This window comes from Calonectris borealis, chromosome 17, assembly GCF_964195595.1.
Source record: "Calonectris borealis chromosome 17, bCalBor7.hap1.2, whole genome shotgun sequence".
NCBI classification, from domain to species: Eukaryota; Metazoa; Chordata; class Aves; order Procellariiformes; family Procellariidae; genus Calonectris; species Calonectris borealis.
In genome coordinates this window covers 4,072,326-4,091,251 of record NC_134328.1, presented here as the reverse complement: position 1 = coordinate 4,091,251, position 18,926 = coordinate 4,072,326, and the positions used below count along the sequence as shown (strand labels likewise).

Here is an 18,926-nt window from a genome sequence, read left to right as displayed (position 1 = left end):
TAGAGTAAAACAAATCGCCTACAAACTTCTACATTGCTAATGGAGCAGTTTAATTGCCCTCTTTTTTTGACATTTTAATTCAAAAAATAAAGAATAGAAAGTCGTCCCTGGGCAGAGACCTTTGCAGCAGTGTGTCAGCAGAGAATTACACAGCACTATAGACTCAGGCTCTCATTCGTGGTACTGACCTCCTTTGAAGAGCACTCTGAGATCTAACGATGAAAAGTACCGTAAAAAGTGCTAGATGTTATCATTAGTATTTAGGAGGACAGAATTCTGTGGCTTGGTTGAATTCAAAGGGACCTGCTGGTACTTATGAAAGCCGATACATTTTACAGAAGAAAATCGCTCTGACGATAATGTTAATGTAGGCTGGCTGACCAGGGTGGGGGCAGGCCATGCTTTTTGCCAACGTCTCCCAGCATGTTGCGCTGCAGACTTAGCATCATTAAACCAATCTAATGCCTGCTCACTTTTTGTTTTTACATTTCCACAATGTAGTATTTTAACCTATTTCCAGCTACAAAAATAAGGTAGTGTCTAAAATACCATCCTGATTAAGAAAAATCTACATTACTGCTTGCGTTCTCAGAATGCTATGCATTCTGGCACTCCTGTCGCTGCTCTTCGTGCTAAGGAGCTTTCCTGGCTACGGCTGGCCACCAGAAGATGGTGTTCCACAAACACCTCTTTGTTACCACCTCGTACACCCCGCAGCTCAGTGGATTTACACCCTGCTGCTTTCAGCTGCTGTGGAGAAATTAAATGGAATGGAAAGTCAATCACCAAATGTTCTAGTACTGTGGTTTTAAAGATGTCCCTGCTTGTAGGAGTGGAACGTGCTGTTCATCAGTTTATTCACCCGGCTTTGCCACTAGATGAATTTTAAGTAAACATCTTTTATTCTCACAAAACAGATTTTCAATGAGTAACCAATACAAACAACAACGCATCACGATTCTATCCAGCAATATAGACTCTCAATAATAGCTCTGAACATCTCTGCTAGCTTCGGGCAGTCTAATTGACCACTACAATTTACTTCAAGGTTAGCATGATTTGGACAGCTCTTGAAAACATGTTTTTGTTACTAGAGCCTTCTGTACACATTTGCTGTGGTCGATCTCCTTTTTCTACCTACTGATTTCACCTTTTGTTCTGTGTGAATAGTCCTAAGACATCAATTAGTAACGTGACTCATTCCCCCTTATGCTCCTTAAAATCTCTTTAGATAATATTCCTTTATCAGCACATTCCAAGTTGATGGCTACTTTACCTTTGCATCTTTCTACAATAAAGCTTTCTGCGTTTCTGATTCGATGTCTAACCTTTATCAAATTTGCAGCTGCTCTAACATCTTTATATATTTATTAGTGCTACTAGATATCATGGAATGATGTACTAAGGGGGAAAACACACACCTCTATTTATTTAGTTTTAGAAGAAATAATTCTGAAAGCCTTGTTCAAAATTACATTGCAGCACTTTGGAGCTGGTTTTATGTTTTTGGTTATTTTTTTTTTTACCATGCCATTCCAGACTGGAATCTATGGATTTCTCCATGGTACCTCAGATGACAATGCACCTTCATAAGGAGGCCTAGAAGATAGGTTTACCTTAACATTTAGAATTAACAAAGTATTGAAGTCATCCAGTCCAAGCCACGTAAGCCCTCCCGTTTATTCCTTGCCTTCCAAATTACATCAAAACTGTGTCTGTTCCTATTCCTTCAGATCACTCTGGGATCAGTTAATTCAAAGATCCGTCATGTCTCTCTAGCTAGGTCTTTACCAGGGACAGGGAATAGGACACAACAGGGTAGAAGGTGAGGAACCATAGAAATAAAATTACCATCATTAAAAAAGCAGCAACATCCAGAATGATGAAATACATTCTAACAGACAAGACCAGACTTTCACAATTAACTTCTTTGGCGATGCCACAGCCAAATCAAGTGGCACAAGGTGTTACACACTTTGAAAGATCCTATTCCGAACAATTTCCAATAATAACATAATAAAATACCCCACCGCTTAACCAACCTTTGGTGATGAAGAAACCACAGCTAAGCTGGGATCTTGGGCACTTGTTTTCTACTGACAACAAGCATACAGGGATGAAGACTGGGCTGTCTATCAACGGCTGCAGCAGGGAGCTATTGTTGTATCAGCTCTACATGGTATCCTTAACAGGCAACCAGCAATTACAAGTCTCTTACCCCAATAATTATAGGCATAAGAATACCTCTTGAACAACATTATATTCCGGTTCTGCCATGTAGCTCATGCTTCTCAGAGTGCAATGCGCTAACCAGAACAAATACTTCTTTCTTAGGACTGAAATCAAATCGTAACTGGCTGGTCATGTCTGCTTGCCATTGTGTCCATTAAAGGGGCTTGCGCTGCTATTTTAGGTGGCAAGGAACACAGACAAACTATAATTTTTAGAAAATTCTGGTGTGCTTTCTTAAAACAAGTTCTTTTTCAATGTGAACAAAGCATTCCATAGCACTTTTATTAAGGCTAGAGAACTTATTCCCATATACACCCATATACAACATAATGGTAACTTCCAATGAGAAATAAAACTATTGGAAATTACCATTACTGTGAGCTCTTCAGAGAATATTCCAAGTATCATGTGGAAGACTACGCTATTGGATGTTCTCAATATATGTTAGCAAATTAGATATTCTGCTAACTCTCTCTGTTGGAAATGTTTTTCTTGCATATGAAAATTTCCCTGTCTAAAATCCCAGCCTAATCAAGCACTAGCTACAGCAGTTAATTCTTTAGGAATTTTCTTGTCTTTCTCAGAATTAGAATTTAAAGCAGTCAGTTAAGAGCTAAATGGTAACTGGAAGATCCAATATTCCCAGACATTACAAAGCTTTACTTTTTCTGGCCTCTCAAACATCTATCTCCCCAGATAAGACAACTCTCTGATCCCAAAACATGCAAAAAGCTGGCCAAACCTTAGAATATTACATCTGAAACATTTCCTCTCTGTTAGATGCAGGAATAAAATAGGAATAAGGAATGTAAAACGATTCAGCAAGGATATCAAATGGCAAATGTTGTAAAAAGCCATCTCACGTTTATGAATTCTGTTTTCAGATTATTTTGAACACAAAAGTCATCTTTTTATCACTGAATAAAATCGTACCCCATTGTTGGGGGTACCCAGACCCAGTACACACCGATATAGAGCTAACAGCCAATTCTCTCAAAGAATAGTATCTCCCCGCTGTTGCTGAGGCTTCTTACTTACCAGTTGGGACAGCAGGATCCATTGTTGGCTTTTCCCAGGTATTGATCTGCTCCCAGGTAAATCCATTGGTTCCCAAGGCCACACTATAACCACAATTACTGTAGTGCTCATCAAATGAACAACCACCTAAAAACAAGAAAAATGAATGCATTCCTGTATTAATTATTTATATCTCTTTATGGTAGGTCATTTACTTAAATATTTTGTACCCAAGTTTACACAGGAAAAAAAAAAGGAAAAATAGAATTAATTTCCTGCATATTAGATTTCAGGCAGCAGGGAAGGTATCCAGAAAATATTTTTGTACTTTTCACACTTTCTAGTAATTGGAAGCCTTTGTATTCTTCCCTCCGTGCCACTGTTTCTTAGATCAGTTCCCTTTATTTCAACCTATTGTCTTTACATTTTCAAGGACAGTCGCACATGATGCACACATACAGGAATATTTGCGTTTGGGTCCCAGTAACTGATACTTAATTACATAAACATCCAAGTCAGATATTCAAAAAAAAAAAAAAAAAAAAAAGAGGAAGAAGGAACGCAAATGGTAAACAAGCACAGCATCACTATTCCTACAGTGAATCCTCACTTCTTTTTGCTTTTAAGCCTTGAATTACACAAGGTTGGGTTACACCTACGGAAAGTGCAACCTTCCCTTTAACCATCTCTTATGCCTAACAACATGAAGCTCTGTGTGGCACATGACTATTCCTCAAGGTCTTTAGAGCCAATACTTGCGAGTGCAACCCTCTAGTTTCTTGACAACAAGAGAATAACAAGAAGTGGATGGCAGCTAGCATTCACACCTTCCAGACTGTTGACTAAGTGATCTTTCCTACTGCAATTCCTGAAATACTTGGAAGTAGTTAACTGTCATAAATAACCTGGCAGCTGCCTGAACACTTGGTGAATTAAGGGAAACCCATGAACAGTGGAATGAAATTTTGTATTCCAACACCAATCTTCAAAACTTGTGTCCCACAGACAAATCAAGGTAGTTTATTCCCTGGTAGGATATTCCTACGCTGGTGTCCCTTACATTACCTCCAGCACATTCCTCTTTACGTCCACCCAACATAGTCTGCCAAACATATTTCAGCACTGGATCCATCAGATCAGGCAGCCTGGGTCCTTCAGTTTAGACCTTAATCATGCCAACAGTGTCTCTGCACTGCTTTGGTTTTCTCTCTTAGGGAAGCAAGGATGATTTTTCTCTGCAGATACTAGTTCTCCAAAGTCAACTGGACACATCTAACACTTCAGAGCTGCAAGGACTGAGCAATGCTCAGGGCAACACTAACTTGTTCTGCCAGCCAAACTGCCAATTGCTCTTGACACTAATCGGAGAGTTACATGCACAGAGACGTTCCTGACTCTTTACTCCTTCCCACAGGCTGCATTGCCTACACATTCACAATAAATAGCTGGTACGTGAGTGATCTGTGGTTCCTTCGCAATAAGAATTACCCAACACTGGGGACATTGAGGCCTTCCTTAGTTTTCACCTAGATTTTCTATTCTCTAGCCCCCAAGAAAGCCCAAACTGGTCTTAGCTCCTATGAAACTCCTCATAAATGACAAACACAAATACACACCATGTCATTAATATTTATTAAATCCTTATTCTGTTAAAGGACTTTATGTGTACTCCAGCTGCAACTGGTTTTCTAAGCTGTTCTACAAAACTTCACATATTGTTTCTATTTAAGTATATACTAGAAAGATTTGTTGGATAGAGTACCTGACACCCCAAAATAGTCTGTTGCTAAAGAAAAGTTTAAAGATCAAGCTTGTCCTAAAAAATAACAATTTGATATACTGTATATTTTCATTATAAATAGATCTGACTATAGCAGATTTTATGACCTTTGCAAGCTTGCCTGTCTGTTTCAGCAGAGTCTCTGCAAATATTTCTGAAGTGTCATTATTTTACAATATTTTAATAATTCTTGCTTTAAATTTACTGTACTTGTGACGCTTTCCCATCTGTCAAAATGAGCAGGATTACACTTAAACTGTTTCCCTATTTTTTTAAATTTAATTTAGGTGAAAAAGTTCAAATTTAAAATATTCAACATGCTCATTAAAATGTCTAAGAGAAAATAAAGGTGTTCTGGATTGTGTGGGAGTATGCAATGCAATTAAAAGACACCTTTTTCACAGCGAGCGGGTATGAGAGACGATATCAAATACTCTGCTCTCAGTCTTTAAGCAGGGCATTCTAATTTTGATAGATTCATTTTAATAGCACAACTTCAGACATACACCATTTCCACACCACCTCTGTTCAGCACAGTGCAGCACACAATAACGGTGCTGTCTCTGAGCTGTTACTTTGAAGGGATTGTAAACAAATTCTCTGATCAAGCCAGACAATTGTACAAGGCCTCATGTACACAGAGAAAATTGCACAGGTGCTGCTACAAAGTCCCAGAAGCAAAACAAGCGATAGTAACAAAATACGGAGTAGCAGTCCTCATTTAACAGGGAATGTAACTGTCAGTAGCTTGGTATAATCAGCTAAAAGGGTTATTTTATACATGCTGAGGTAAGTACAGCTGGAGAAGGAGCTGAAAACGGGATATGGTGAGAAATTCTGGAAATTAGGAGTTTCCACTGATAAGAGACAACACCTGAGGAAGCTTTAAAGTGCCTTGTCTGAAAGTCAAAGCTAACCTTGTAGTACAACTGGGTAAGAAAGGAAAGGATAAACCACGGAGAGCCTTAAAAGAAGCAGCAAGACATCTACATTTAGCAGAGAAACCTCCAAACGCAGAGCGACAGGGCAATAAGCCAGAAGGATTAATTTACTAGAAGCAACAGAATTGGAATTTGGAGAGGTGAATTTGCAGGAAACGAGGACAAGGAGAAAAAACTGGAGTCAGTTTTCAGGGCTCAGACAACCAGGCTGGCTGCATGAATCTCGGGTACCAAGAGCAGGGAAGTCTCCATCTGCTTCTTGCTATAGTGTGTCAAAAGAGAGCAGAATTAACAGTAAAGACTCAGCTGGGACCCTGAGCCCTATTAACTTGTGAGCTAAAAAGTCAGCAACTCCTCTGTTCACACTATTACAGCATACATTCTATTATGGAACAGGAAGGAAACTTCAGAAAGTGGAAGGAAATAATCACAACATCCAGAATATCACAGATTTTGGGGTTACTCTAACAGTCACAGTGGCTGGTGTTCATATCTGCCCAACAAGTGTATCGCAGGTGGTCTCAGTCCTATCTTTTTTGCAGAACATGGCAGATGTGACCTTACAGCTCCAGTCACAGGCAGCCACCTTCAGAAAAGCAGCTGTGGAACTTCCACGCAACTTCACCTCAGGAATTCAGGGCCCACCGTGCTCTCCCCCTCCTTCGCTGACCTTGGTGTCTGCAGGACGGCTTCTTACACAGTTCCTCTCCCCCCTTCCTGGCGTTTTGCCCTTTCTTAAACACGTTTTCCCAGAGATGCCAGCAGCGTCGACGAAGGGCTCGGCTGCCTCCCGCTGGGGCCTCGGAGGCAGCGGCCCCGGCCTCCCCTCACGGTGGCCTCGGAGGCAGCGGCCCCCACCTGCCCCTCACGGGGGCCGCCCCTCCGGCCCCGGCCCGCCCCTCACGGGGGCCGCCCCGCCGGCCCCGGCCCGCCCCTCACGGGGGCCGCCCCGCCGGCCCCAGCTGCTGCCGGCACACGGAGCACAAACAGCCGCTTCTAACTGCAAACCCAGCCCCGGGGTCGAGCCGGGCTGTATTCCCCCTACCCTCCCCTGGAAGAGGAGCCAGGCGGGCTGAGGGACACTCCGCAGCGCCATTACCACACCGCCACGCTGGGATCCGCCTCAGCGACAGCTCTGCCACCGCCCCAGACAAACCTGGGCTCCGTCCGTCTTTCGGGTCGGCAGCCTCGCTGAGGCCGGCGTGCCAGGCCGGGGAACCCCAGGAAGGGGTCCTCAGGTGGGCCCTGCTGAACAGAGCACGCCCGACAAGCTCTAGTCCCTGTCCAAGGAGGGTAAACTGGGATGAGGAGGAAGTTTGAGAAAAGCGTGGCATAACACCTTTCCCGCGGAACACTGCTGACCCGGGAGATGAAAGTGCTCTTACACGCAAGCGTGCGTTGAGGACGATAAGCTCCAAAGCAAGCTAGCAAGGAAACGAAGGAAAAAGGTGCATTTGATGTCCGATTGCTCTTGCACAGGTGCTCCTTGTGCTCACCTAACGGGATCGAGTGTTCCACTTTGCTACACAAGCACTTAGCTGCAAGATCCTTGAAAATTCAATTAGTCCCCACTAATATTTTAGTTTAAACTAAAAATTTATTAATAGATTTTAAGTGTCCACTTAAGTAGGGACAGTAACTCCAAAATGGGCCAACAGGCTAAAACTATCAAGTGTATTATTTTCACTGATGTCAGCATAAGCTTAATATTCAGCATTTCCAAAGACACTGCCTATGTGGATACCTAAATACGAGCTACATCTAAATATGCTGGAACATAAAGAGGGGAAGAAAAAGGTTAGATCCATCCTAATACAAAAACATCTGTCACTGAAACAAAACTGCTTGGCAGCAGAACAGGGCTATTCGTTAACATAGGAAAAATAATCCTTGAATTTAAAGAAAAAGATATCGCTCAAGGACTTTAGATACCGGGTTTGCACATTATAATTTTAGCCACAGTATCACAAAGCTGTTTGAGGAAAATGGAAACATTTACATGTTCACCAAAATGAGGTTCTACGTCTTCATAAATTGTTAAGAAGAATGAGAATTTTAGGAAGCAAACTGGGATCTCGGAGTCTTTCCCCTGGTTAGCTGAAAATTAAACAGTGACAAATACAGTTGCTAAGTGGGGCAAACAAAAAGGAAATGGAGATGACTTTGATGTTGTTAAGATAACGCATGTGGCGTTGACCCCTTTTCACAAAATGAAACCCAAGCAAGAAAGAAGTTTTCCCTTCCTGAAAAGGGTGATATTGAAGCAAATAACAGCTCACACAGGAAGGATAAAATATCCCTTGTTTTACACTGCAGGCTTGTAACAATGCCACTGCTCATCTGAGTGATGCTAATTAATCTTGAGCAGACCTATCATCAGTTACTGAGACTTGCCCCCGGATTAAATGTAAACCAGCCTTGCATAAATTGAATGCCTCCTTTGAATATATAATTGAATTTGCAGAAGTGTGCACCAGGGGGGTGTTTAAATAAGTGCACAAATATGATAAAGAGAACTTCACGCCATTAAGCAAAAATAATGGCAGGGCACGTTCCAATTAGTGTTTGATTTGTTTATTTTAACAAATCCAATTAGTAGAATCTTTTATAAAGTCATCCAATGTCAAACTCTCACGGACTCACCAGATTAAAAAAAAAATACTTCTAAAAAGGGATGAAGAAACATACTGATGTGACAAACCTCATCGGTTATCCTCTGTTTCTAAATACACACAGAAAACAGCACAGCATCAGACACAATTTGCTCGAGCATTTACAGCATTCCCAAGGTGGGGAGGGGTACGGACAGCAAGAACATCAGTCTCATTTGTCCCACTCCAGGCCTTTCTTCTGGGGCATAAGCAGTTAGCTTATGCTTAGGGGCACAGAAATTAAAAAAGCATGCAATACTTTTCTGTGGAACATCCCTTTTGAAACTCTCATAAGAGCTGAGATTTAGTCCATCAATTTAGACCTTCTTAGCCTCACGAAATATGAGGCAAGTAGAGGAAGAAAAAAATGCTATTATGAAGAGGTAGTACTTATGAACTATAAAACTCCAGAAATTAACATACCACTGTTTCTTATGATTCATTCTCACATCTTCCAATGACATTCTTGTTTACAAGGGTTATGAGAGATGCATTTGGCTCATTAGGATAACTTCTATTATGCGATTGATTGTACAAAAATCCATTTATAACTTATTTTTCAGACTGTAGACTTCACATAGTATATCCTTGAGAAATCTTATTACATACTCTTGAGGTGGGAGGGAGAGGAGAAAAAAAAAAGTGTATGTAACGCTTGTGCTGAGTTGCTTTGTTTAAGATGGGATAAATCAAGAGATATTGGGGTTTCCTCCCTCAGGAAGAGTAGTTAGTGCTTTGTGTGCTTTGTACTCCTTCCAGAAAGATAAAGACACAAGACATCAGAAATAGGCATACAAGCAACCCAAAATGCTAAGCTGAACAAGAAAGCAGATCCAAATTCTGCAGACCAGACCTATTTCTAATGAGCACTATCCAGAGGCTCAGCTCTCAACAGACATCATGGCAAAGAGAAGGACAAGTATGGAGGGATTGGAGGAGGACACTTGTCACTTGAGATGTCATTAGTTTCAACCGTAACACCCTAGAAGCAATGTGTTTTGTATAGCCTTAGGAATCTGCACAGCACAGGATGGGAAGTTTCAGAAGGGCCAACGGTAATTGGGTAACTCATTTGTCAGAAAATCATCCTTCTGCCATCACATTAGCAACCTGCTGTTCCAACTGGCCAATTTCAATCAGTACTTTATTACTTTACTCAACTGTTTATTCTACATCCCCAGATTTTCAAGGAAAAGGTTTCGGCAAAGAGAAAAGAGTTATCTTTACTGAGTCACAGGGCACCACGTGTTCACTGTGTATTTAAACTCAGACTCTACAAGGGAGAGAAAGATGCTACAACTCCTCAAACCGCAAGGAAAGCTTTGATCGATTTTTGTGCCTCATTAGTTAACAGAGGATCTACACCAGGAGAAACTGAGGAATAGATTCCCCAGTGTGTAATAAGGTATTAACTCCAAAGTAAAGCATTCATAACATCTTTTTCTGATGTCAATTGTTTAAGAACTGAGCTTAGACCTAGCATAAATTCAGAGAAGTCACTCAACCATGAAACACAAATCCGCTGAAAACCAGGCTTCTCTACTTCTGGTGCTCACAAAACTGCTTCTCTCAAGGTATCCAGATGTTCTGGGTTTTAGAAGTAAACATCAGTGATTTCTCTAGTGCCTCAAACACATTCCTGTATGTCACTCGGTTTCTGCTGCAAGTATCAGTCCTCATTGTCAAGGCGTAATTCATCTGCCACAGGGCAGTTCCATTTCTTTCTTTCCATCTTACTCTTAACATAGCATTATTAGATTTACATGTTAGCAGAGAAGGTTTTATCTACACTCTGGAAGGCGCTAGTCCTCCGAGATATTGGTAACAATTGCCTGGCTTAGGAATGGATCATTCTTGTTGGATCTGACTAAATTTCATTCCTTTTGCTTGATCTCTGTCCTGGCAATCAGATCTTTCAGATGGGGGCGGGGGGCAGGGCAGAAAGTATGTGTTTAACTGAAGCAATGAAAATTGCTTTAAAATTTATACATATAGTGGTTTTTGTTGGGTGGCATTTGTTTTTGGTTTTGTGTCATGTCTCCTCCCCCCCCACCCCCCCAATCAAGTTAATCCTTGAAAAAAACTGAATGCAGCTTAGAAAAGCTCTTCATTTCAACTGGAAACTGTAATGGTCCCAAAGTAGACTCAAGATGGGAATTTTTTGTATCACAGTGATTTCAAGTGCTATCAGCCTATTAAGGAAGGCTATCACACTAAGGGTATACATTTTTTGAAAGTCTTTTCCAAATTTATCTGCCATGTCAAATTGCTATTTTTGCAGGTTCAACATTACACATCTATTTTCACACACTTCGAAGCAGCTTGTGAGCACAGTTTCCATGCGTGCGCGCACACACACACGAATACAATCAATGGTTGCATGTGCATTGCATAGAAACCTTGCTATAATCAAAATATTGCTGACACTGCATAAGGGATCATGCATGGTCTTCATTGAACATCACCAATAACATAGCTTAATGTTACGAAAGGGACAGATTGAATAGGTCTAGCATTGTCTAGTGAAACACCTAAAGACAAAGTGTCCTCCGAGTAGTAAGTTTTTCTTCCAGCACTTCTCTGCAGAAATTATTGGTCCCAAATGTGGAATAGAGTCTGACAAAGTTTATCGGTTATCCTCCTAATCCCATGGAGCCACTCTGCTGCAGAACAAGCATTGCGGCTAGGATCCCGATATGTATGGAACAAGTATTGAAGCTGTATTTCCTGAACCTGTCAGGTTAAGCTAAGTTTTCATTCTTAAATTCATTATTATAGGTTTCTCTTTGCAAGAGCTTGCCTACAAGTCTCATAATTTGAGCCCTAGACCAGCTCATACATTCATTATTAATTCTGTACTTCACAATCCACCAAGGATCAGTGAAATCACTTTGAAGTATCCTAGGAGTAAAACTAACACTAAATGTCATTTGTTTAAATTTATATGTCCAAATCTAAGATGACTCATCTAACTTCACTTGCCAGAATATATGTCCTTTATTTAATACCAAGAATATCTTTTTGCTTCTGACAGCTTAGCTGTCACTATTTCAATAGCTCAGTATTAACATTTTATTCCTTTATTTAAGCGTAAGTATATACATATCTATAATCTCATTGGATTTTTTTTTTTTTACGCTATGGAACAAAGTCAGTTAACACACTGTACCTTTTCAAAGAACCCTAACTTTGCAAGTTCAGTTTAGCTTCAGTCTGCTGAAACACACCGAGATTTATTTATGTGAAGAGTTTTCAAACTGGCTTATCCCAATGTAATGAAACTTGTAAAATCAACACAGGTTTTCAAAACCACAGAAGATTCTTAAACAGACATTCCCCATCATCTTTTCTTATGATTCTAACTAATAATCTTTTTAATTCATTAGTTGAGTGGCTTTCCACCCTTGAAGCAGGTTCGTGCTTTATTCATAGTATGAGGAAATGAAATTCCTTTTTAAAAATGCAAATTTGTAGCACTTACTTGCTTTTGTTCTTGTAGTCTAAATATAAGCCTTACTTTGCTTCAATTTGTTTCTTAAGTTACAGGACCAAATTTTTTCCTAAAATAATGCCATTCTGTATTCCAAAAATCCATCTTAAATGATTAGTCATGTTTGTTGAAAATGTGCTTAGCTATGTATTTGTCAGTAAAAACCATTTGTGGGTATTAATTGTTTCTGCAAAAAAAGATTACTTTACTTTTCTTTCCTTCCAGCATCTGAAAATTCTTGGGTCTAATTATTCAAGTGTACCTTAACAGGATTATCTAACATTGTATTTATGGTACATTTTCACCAAATTCTACATCAACTATTGGAGTCTTGATCAGTCAGGACTCTCTATCAACTTACTTCATTTCAGCATTTTGTAATGTCACATGCAATACCTATTCAAGCTGCGCAGTCGTTTACATTATGTACTTATTTTACTGGTACCATCCACCAAGGCAGCAAAAAACTGTTTGGAGATAACTGTTTCTCACTTATTTTATATTCCATTAGTAAGCCTATCTTTCTCAATAAACTTTATACAAACTTCAAATTAATGTGCTTGAACTTCAAGCAAGAAGCAGTCATTGACTGACTCATACTATCCTTGGTGATGAATAAAATGTTGTCTTAAAAGATACAATCTCAGGAATTCCAATACCATCTAGAAGTCTTCTAATCTTTCTCCTTTCTCTGTACTACTGTTCCTTTAGTGCTGCTGGGGCTCCTGTTTTGGAGGAAGATCTCCTTGTAGCTGAGATGTTTTCTTTGAAAACGTGGTCAGAAAACACAAAGATAGTAGCTTAAATAAGGGTAGGAAGTCTGGTTTATTGCCACACCAGTGAACTCAGCATAAAATTAAACATGATCTGGTTGCAATCAAATGTAACTAGAACAGGCTTTTATCATTTTTAAAGAAGAAATTAAGTGCTTATTAAGCTGGCATTTTCATAGTCATTCCTCAACAGTTTTCCCAAATGAAGCCAAAGGAAGTAAATTAAATCAATGCTGAACTTCAGAAAGTCCCCTGTTCTCTTTGGAAGTTCCCACCATTCAGTCTGCAAAGGCCTCCGTAAAGCTGTTTGCACTTGGCGTTCTCTGAAGCTTCACCGCCACATTAGCAAAGCTAACACCCCACTACCACCTAGCACAGTCTACATCTTTCTTTTGCACTCACAGAAAGCTCCCCACAGTATGCATAAGGACAAAAAGGTGTGCGTGTATACACACACACCCCCCATCTGTATCCTAAGTGGTTCCAAAAAAAAAAAAAATACCAGTAGTTTAAATATTTTCTTGTAGAAGACTCTAATATGGTGGGTTGATTCTTGATGAACAATACTGATACTTTGTTTAAATTGCTTCTGAAGAAAACATGCAATTAAAGCTCCAGCATTGTGCAGGTCTCCAAAGACTGCTCCTTGATATTTGAGCTGGCATACTTAACATGCACTAGCTCAACTGTGTACTGGTTGCATATCAGAAATTTATCTAAAAAGATAGGTATCGTCTGTTACTGAGTATCAAGAAATAAAATCTAATTGGCTAATACAATCGTAATAACTTGCAACGAGCGTTGCAGTTGGTATATCTTGTTACATTTAATAATGTGGTTATTGGAAGCTACTCCCTGGGAGTGGCTGTATAAATAACTTTTATTACAGCTACAAGTTTGTACATTTCTCAGATTGAGGTTCTCTTACAAAAATATCCTTTTACTTGTTGCAGACAGTTACTGTTGCAAATTACATATAAAGTGCAATGTCAAGGATATTTGAAGATATGTATTTTAAATTGTTTTCAGTTAAACCATGATCTTCATTCAATGTGTCAGGAGCAAGTCAACCCCAGAAATGACAGTGGTTAGCCAGCTGCTCTGCTTTCAGGTGCCCTGGAGTCAGACTGGGGGTAGCAGGGCAAATGCTAGACTATGCAAAAGCCCTTGCAAAGTTTGACCAGTTGACTGATGGTTGAGGCACTAATAATCATCTAGAGATTCAAATTTTAATAATCTGTTACCTGATTTTTTAATTTTTTTTTTTCTAGTTCATTTATTATATCTCTGCATTTTTCATACACATTGATGTTTCACATCCCTGGACATTCCTGGGTGTACCACTTGCATTGCAATATCCAGGATGCTTTCCAGAATCAGCGGGACAAACACAGAGCACTGGAAGGCCTGCTGTCCTCTGCAGCACATTGTAAGCATGGCAACGATGGGAAGATTTGCTTGTTTTTAGCCTCCAGATTCCTCTGTGTAAATTCTTTGCCCAAAGAGCAAAACATATAGTAAATACGTGCCGGGAATAAATAGATCTCTGCCTAATAGCACATGTGAGTTCTTGAACACATATAGAGCTCCTTTTCTCTTTAACCAAATTTCCTACTACAGTATGTAAGCCTACGTGCTAAAGTGCCTCTCTAATTACAGCTATGAATCTTCCACTTAGAATATCTGACCCAGAACATGCATTTAGCAGAGCTGCAACTGCAGTATTCTAAACACTGTATTGAAGAGGGATAGCAGGGGAAAGGAGAGAAAATTTAGGGCACCATTAACACAAATGCAGTTATCTCTAAAGATAGCTCAGATTTTGCTAAGGAGGTGGCCATCACAGCACATCTCACCACTCAATGTGTTATTCTGACACATCCTTAGCCACCTGCAGCCAGTGACAAATCACAGGTAATCTCAAAAAATGACCATCGGCCACGTTTCGTTGAGGCAGTCCCACTTAGTTTCTACAAGGCAGCTCGCCTCCATCCTCTGATGTGGGGAAATTATTTGCTAATAACAGGTTGTGAACAGTTCAGTATCTGCTGAGGTTCTTGATTTTAGAGGAATCCCAAACTGTAAAATGGACTAATTTTCAGCACTTTATGTTCACTATGCACTCCATTTCAAAACAGTTTCAGGCTGTACTATCCTTGTTATACAAAACTTGCTTGATAACGAACATACAGAAAAATATTCCTATTCCATCATCCAAGGCCTTTTTCCTGTCTCTAGGATAGATCATCTCCAGTTTGAGGCTGAAACAGAATAATACATTTCCAACAGAAAATATTTTTAAAGACAGATTTTCTGAATTCCCCAGTTCTTATTCCTTTAAAATAGCATCAAGCCTGAACTCTGCCAGGAAGCATTAAATGCTTAAAGCATTTCTTTCTAAGACTTGAAAGGCACAAGGTGAAAGAATCTACATGCAATCACTATTCAGGATACTGAACGACCAGATTCTAATAAGAAACCCTTTTCTGTCATATAAACCATGGTTTCAGTCATCATTTAATCCTTGGTTCATTGAGACATGTGAACTAGGTACTCTGAGCTTTTTATCCCCAAGCACACCTGCACTTCATGTTGCAGTCCAAATGGACATGCAGCTGAGATGGCCCAGTGAAGGACAGATTCTAAAAATCTCAATTTGAAATGCGCTTTGAAATAGTTTAATTACAGTACATCAATATTTCCTTTTAGTAACCTAGGAGGATTTTGTTAACATGTTCTACGTAAGTGTAAAACAAGACACTTTGGAAGTACTGTAGACAAACTTTCTATTCCTGTTCCTACACTGAAATAGTCTAGGCTCATAAGCACAATTCAGATGCACAAAAAGCTCATTTACTTCTGGAAATAAAGTCTTACCAGCAATTTAAGAAGATAATTGTCTTTGCTTAAAAGATTTCTCTTTACACTAGAAATCGAATGACACTGTCTCCATAAATTAGACAAATACCTTCTGCATTATACTGCTTTATCCACATCCTTGTCAAGCCCTATAAAATACCTTTCCACTTGATTTTGGTAGATGGAAGGGTATTTGTGAGTATAGCTGCATACAGTATTTAACAGCACAGCAAACTTCATTAAAATATAATGCATTCCCAGAGCCCCCAGGTGAAAGAGCAGATATTCAGAAGCAAAAAATTTTTAAAGTGTCCTCCTAAAGATTTCAGCTATGCAGTTCAACTGAGTGCAAAGTTTCTAATAAATTCATTGTTCATTTTTATACAGGTCATTGTAATTTTAAGATATCTGTGCAAGAATCTGATTCATTAAATATATGATGCTTCAAAAGATTATGATATTAATCCAGAAATTAGATCCTGCTTCTGATCAACTGAATTGGTATTAAATATACTTACCAATTAGAACCATACTGCAATGATATTGATACTTCAGTTAACTACACATTAGGCACTGCAGCCAAAAATGTGAGAGAGAGAGAGTGAAAGCAATGTTTTCTTGGTGTTTGCCCTATGGTTCTTCTCTTAAGCTAAGGCAATCTAAAATCTTTAACCCTTGTGCAAGCCTTAGCACACTGCATAAAGTAAGGTAAAAACAATAATAAAATAAGCTAATCAGGCATCCCCATTTGTTAACTACACACTTTGTAGCCTATTAGAACAATTATGGCATCAAACCTTTTTTTTTACCGCAGAGTCCTCACACAATCACCCGACCAGCACATATCTGGGATTGGCAAAGGAAAGGACAAGAGAGCATTTCACACAGCCAGCTTAAAAACAGAAAAATGGCTGAAGCACGTCAGACATCTGCTAGACATTACTTAGAAAAGACGCAACAGCAGGACGAGCACACATTGATTCCTCCTGAAACACCTTCCCAGCCTCGAACAAGCCTCACTGATACCGACTGCTCCTTTTCCATGAATCTGCCCAACCATTTTCAGAGTCTACATGCACTTCTGGAACCTGTAAACTCCTGTGATGACTTCTACATCTTGGCCATATTCTGACAGCCTCCGGCCGTTACCTTATGGGGACAGCTAGAAACAGAGGGCGCAGGGGTATTTTTGCCCTTAGGCAAGGCCATACAAACATGGGACAGCGGCACTGTGTTTGCACAGATAGCGTTTGCCACATGTGCTGAACTGACACTCCAGCGATGAGAAAGGGATTGCAGTATATTGTCTTTCCGTGGAAGCGACTGTGCCTGTCAGGCTGTACCCAGGAGGCATAACTGCTTTAAATCACATAGAATAGAATCATAGAATCATACAGGTTGGAAAAGACCTCTAAGATCATCGTGTCCAACCGTCAACCCAACACCACCATGCCCACTACACCATGTCCCTAAGGGCCTCATCTACACGTCTTTTAAATACCTCCAGGGATGGTGACTCCACCACTTCCCTGGGCAGCCTGTTCCAAGGCCTGACCACTCTTTCAGTAAAAAAATTTTTCCTAATGTTCAATCTAAACCTCCCTTGGCACAACTTGAGGCCATTTCCTCTTGTCCTATCGCTGTTACTTGGCTGAAGAGACCAACACCCACCTCGCTACACCCTCCTTTCAGGTAGTTGTAGAGTGCGATGAGGTCTCCCCTCAGCCTCCTCTTCTCCAGGCTAAACAACCCCAGTTCCCTCAGCCGCTCCTCATAAGACTTGTGCTCCAGGCCCTTCACCAGCTTCGTTGCCCTCCTCTGGACGCGCTCCAGCACCTCCATGTCCTTCTTGTAGTGAGGGGCCCAAAACTGAACACAGTATTCGAGGTGCGGCCTCACCAGTGCCCAGTACAGGGGCACGATCACCTCCCTGCTCCTGCTGGCCACACCAGTTCTGATACAGGCCAGGATGCCGTTGGCCTTCTTGGCCACCTGAGCACACTGCCGGCTCATGTTCAGCCGGCTGTCAACCAGTACCCCCAGGTCCTTTTCCTCTGGGCAGCTTTCCAGCCACTCTTCCCCAAGCCTGTAGCGTTGCCTGGGGTTGTTGTGGCCGAAGTGCAGGACCCGGCACTTGGCCTTGTTGAATCTCATACAGTTGGCCTCGGCCCATCGATCCAGCCTGTCCAGGTCCCTCTGCAGAGCCTTCCTACCCTCCAGCAGATCACATTCTGCACTTTGGGACAAGACAGACTTCTCACTAGGCTATCAACCTATGGTATTTTTTTTCTTCTACGGCACTGCCTCACAGGGAGGGAAAAATTGTGATACTTGACTGTATTGCAGCATTTCTAGCAGTTTAAGACTATTTTAAGATTAGATAATGAATAGAAACTTGACAATGAGATCCCAGCTGGAATAACGATGTTATTTAATTAAATCTGAAAACACTCATCTGTGGCAAAAACGAATAGAATTTCCCAGAACAGAGACTACAATTAATAATAAAAAAGCAATATTTAACAGCAGTTATAATTTTATTAGCATAAAGACTAAAAAGAATCAAGGTGAGTGGACTTGGTTTCAAATATAAAGAATCTATCAGAGTTGCATAGGTCAGGTTTTGTTTTAATGAAATCTTTCCCCTTTCCTCTCCAGTCTTTCCTCAGAGAAAGAGAGATTGTACAACCATAAATCATCTGCATTCAGCTGCAGGACAGGTGTGAACATTGACTTACTGAACACATTTGACCCGATTTTTAGTTACACTACTAACTTTTAAAACAGTTACACCTCAGTGAGCCCACTCCTCACAAAATCACCGAAGCTCACTGCAATCTTCGCAATGAGATTTCTCATGTATGTAGAGCTAATTGCACAACACTTCTTTAATAGAATGAGCATTATCACAAACATGGAATTTGATTACACTCAACTCTGAAAACAAGAAAATGAAAATATGAGCTATTAAAAAGTGATCTTCTCTTTCCTTAGTGTTGAAAGCAGCCACTGGGAACACTGTACCCGTGATGACAGCGTGAGCTGTATGCGAGCTGTATGCCTGAAGTAAAAATTACAGCATTTATTAGCAGATAATCAGCTAAATGATCTGATTTTTTTTAACCTACACTGAAGGAAGAAGAAAATAGCTAGGTGTACTCGAGAGACCTATGACCAATGACA

At 40.3% G+C, this 18,926-nt stretch overlaps 1 protein-coding gene across 2 annotated transcripts in view; it reads right to left on the bottom strand.

Moving 5' to 3' along the window:
- Positions 1 to 18,926, bottom strand: part of PTPRT (protein tyrosine phosphatase receptor type T) — a 458,488-nt gene that overhangs the window by 328,788 nt on the left and 110,774 nt on the right. For both annotated transcript variants that reach the window (XM_075166323.1, XM_075166325.1), the window contains exon 2: positions 3,271 to 3,396. In XM_075166323.1, coding sequence (XP_075022424.1) covers positions 3,271 to 3,396 — 126 coding nt within the window. The remainder of the gene's footprint in view (positions 1 to 3,270; positions 3,397 to 18,926) is intronic.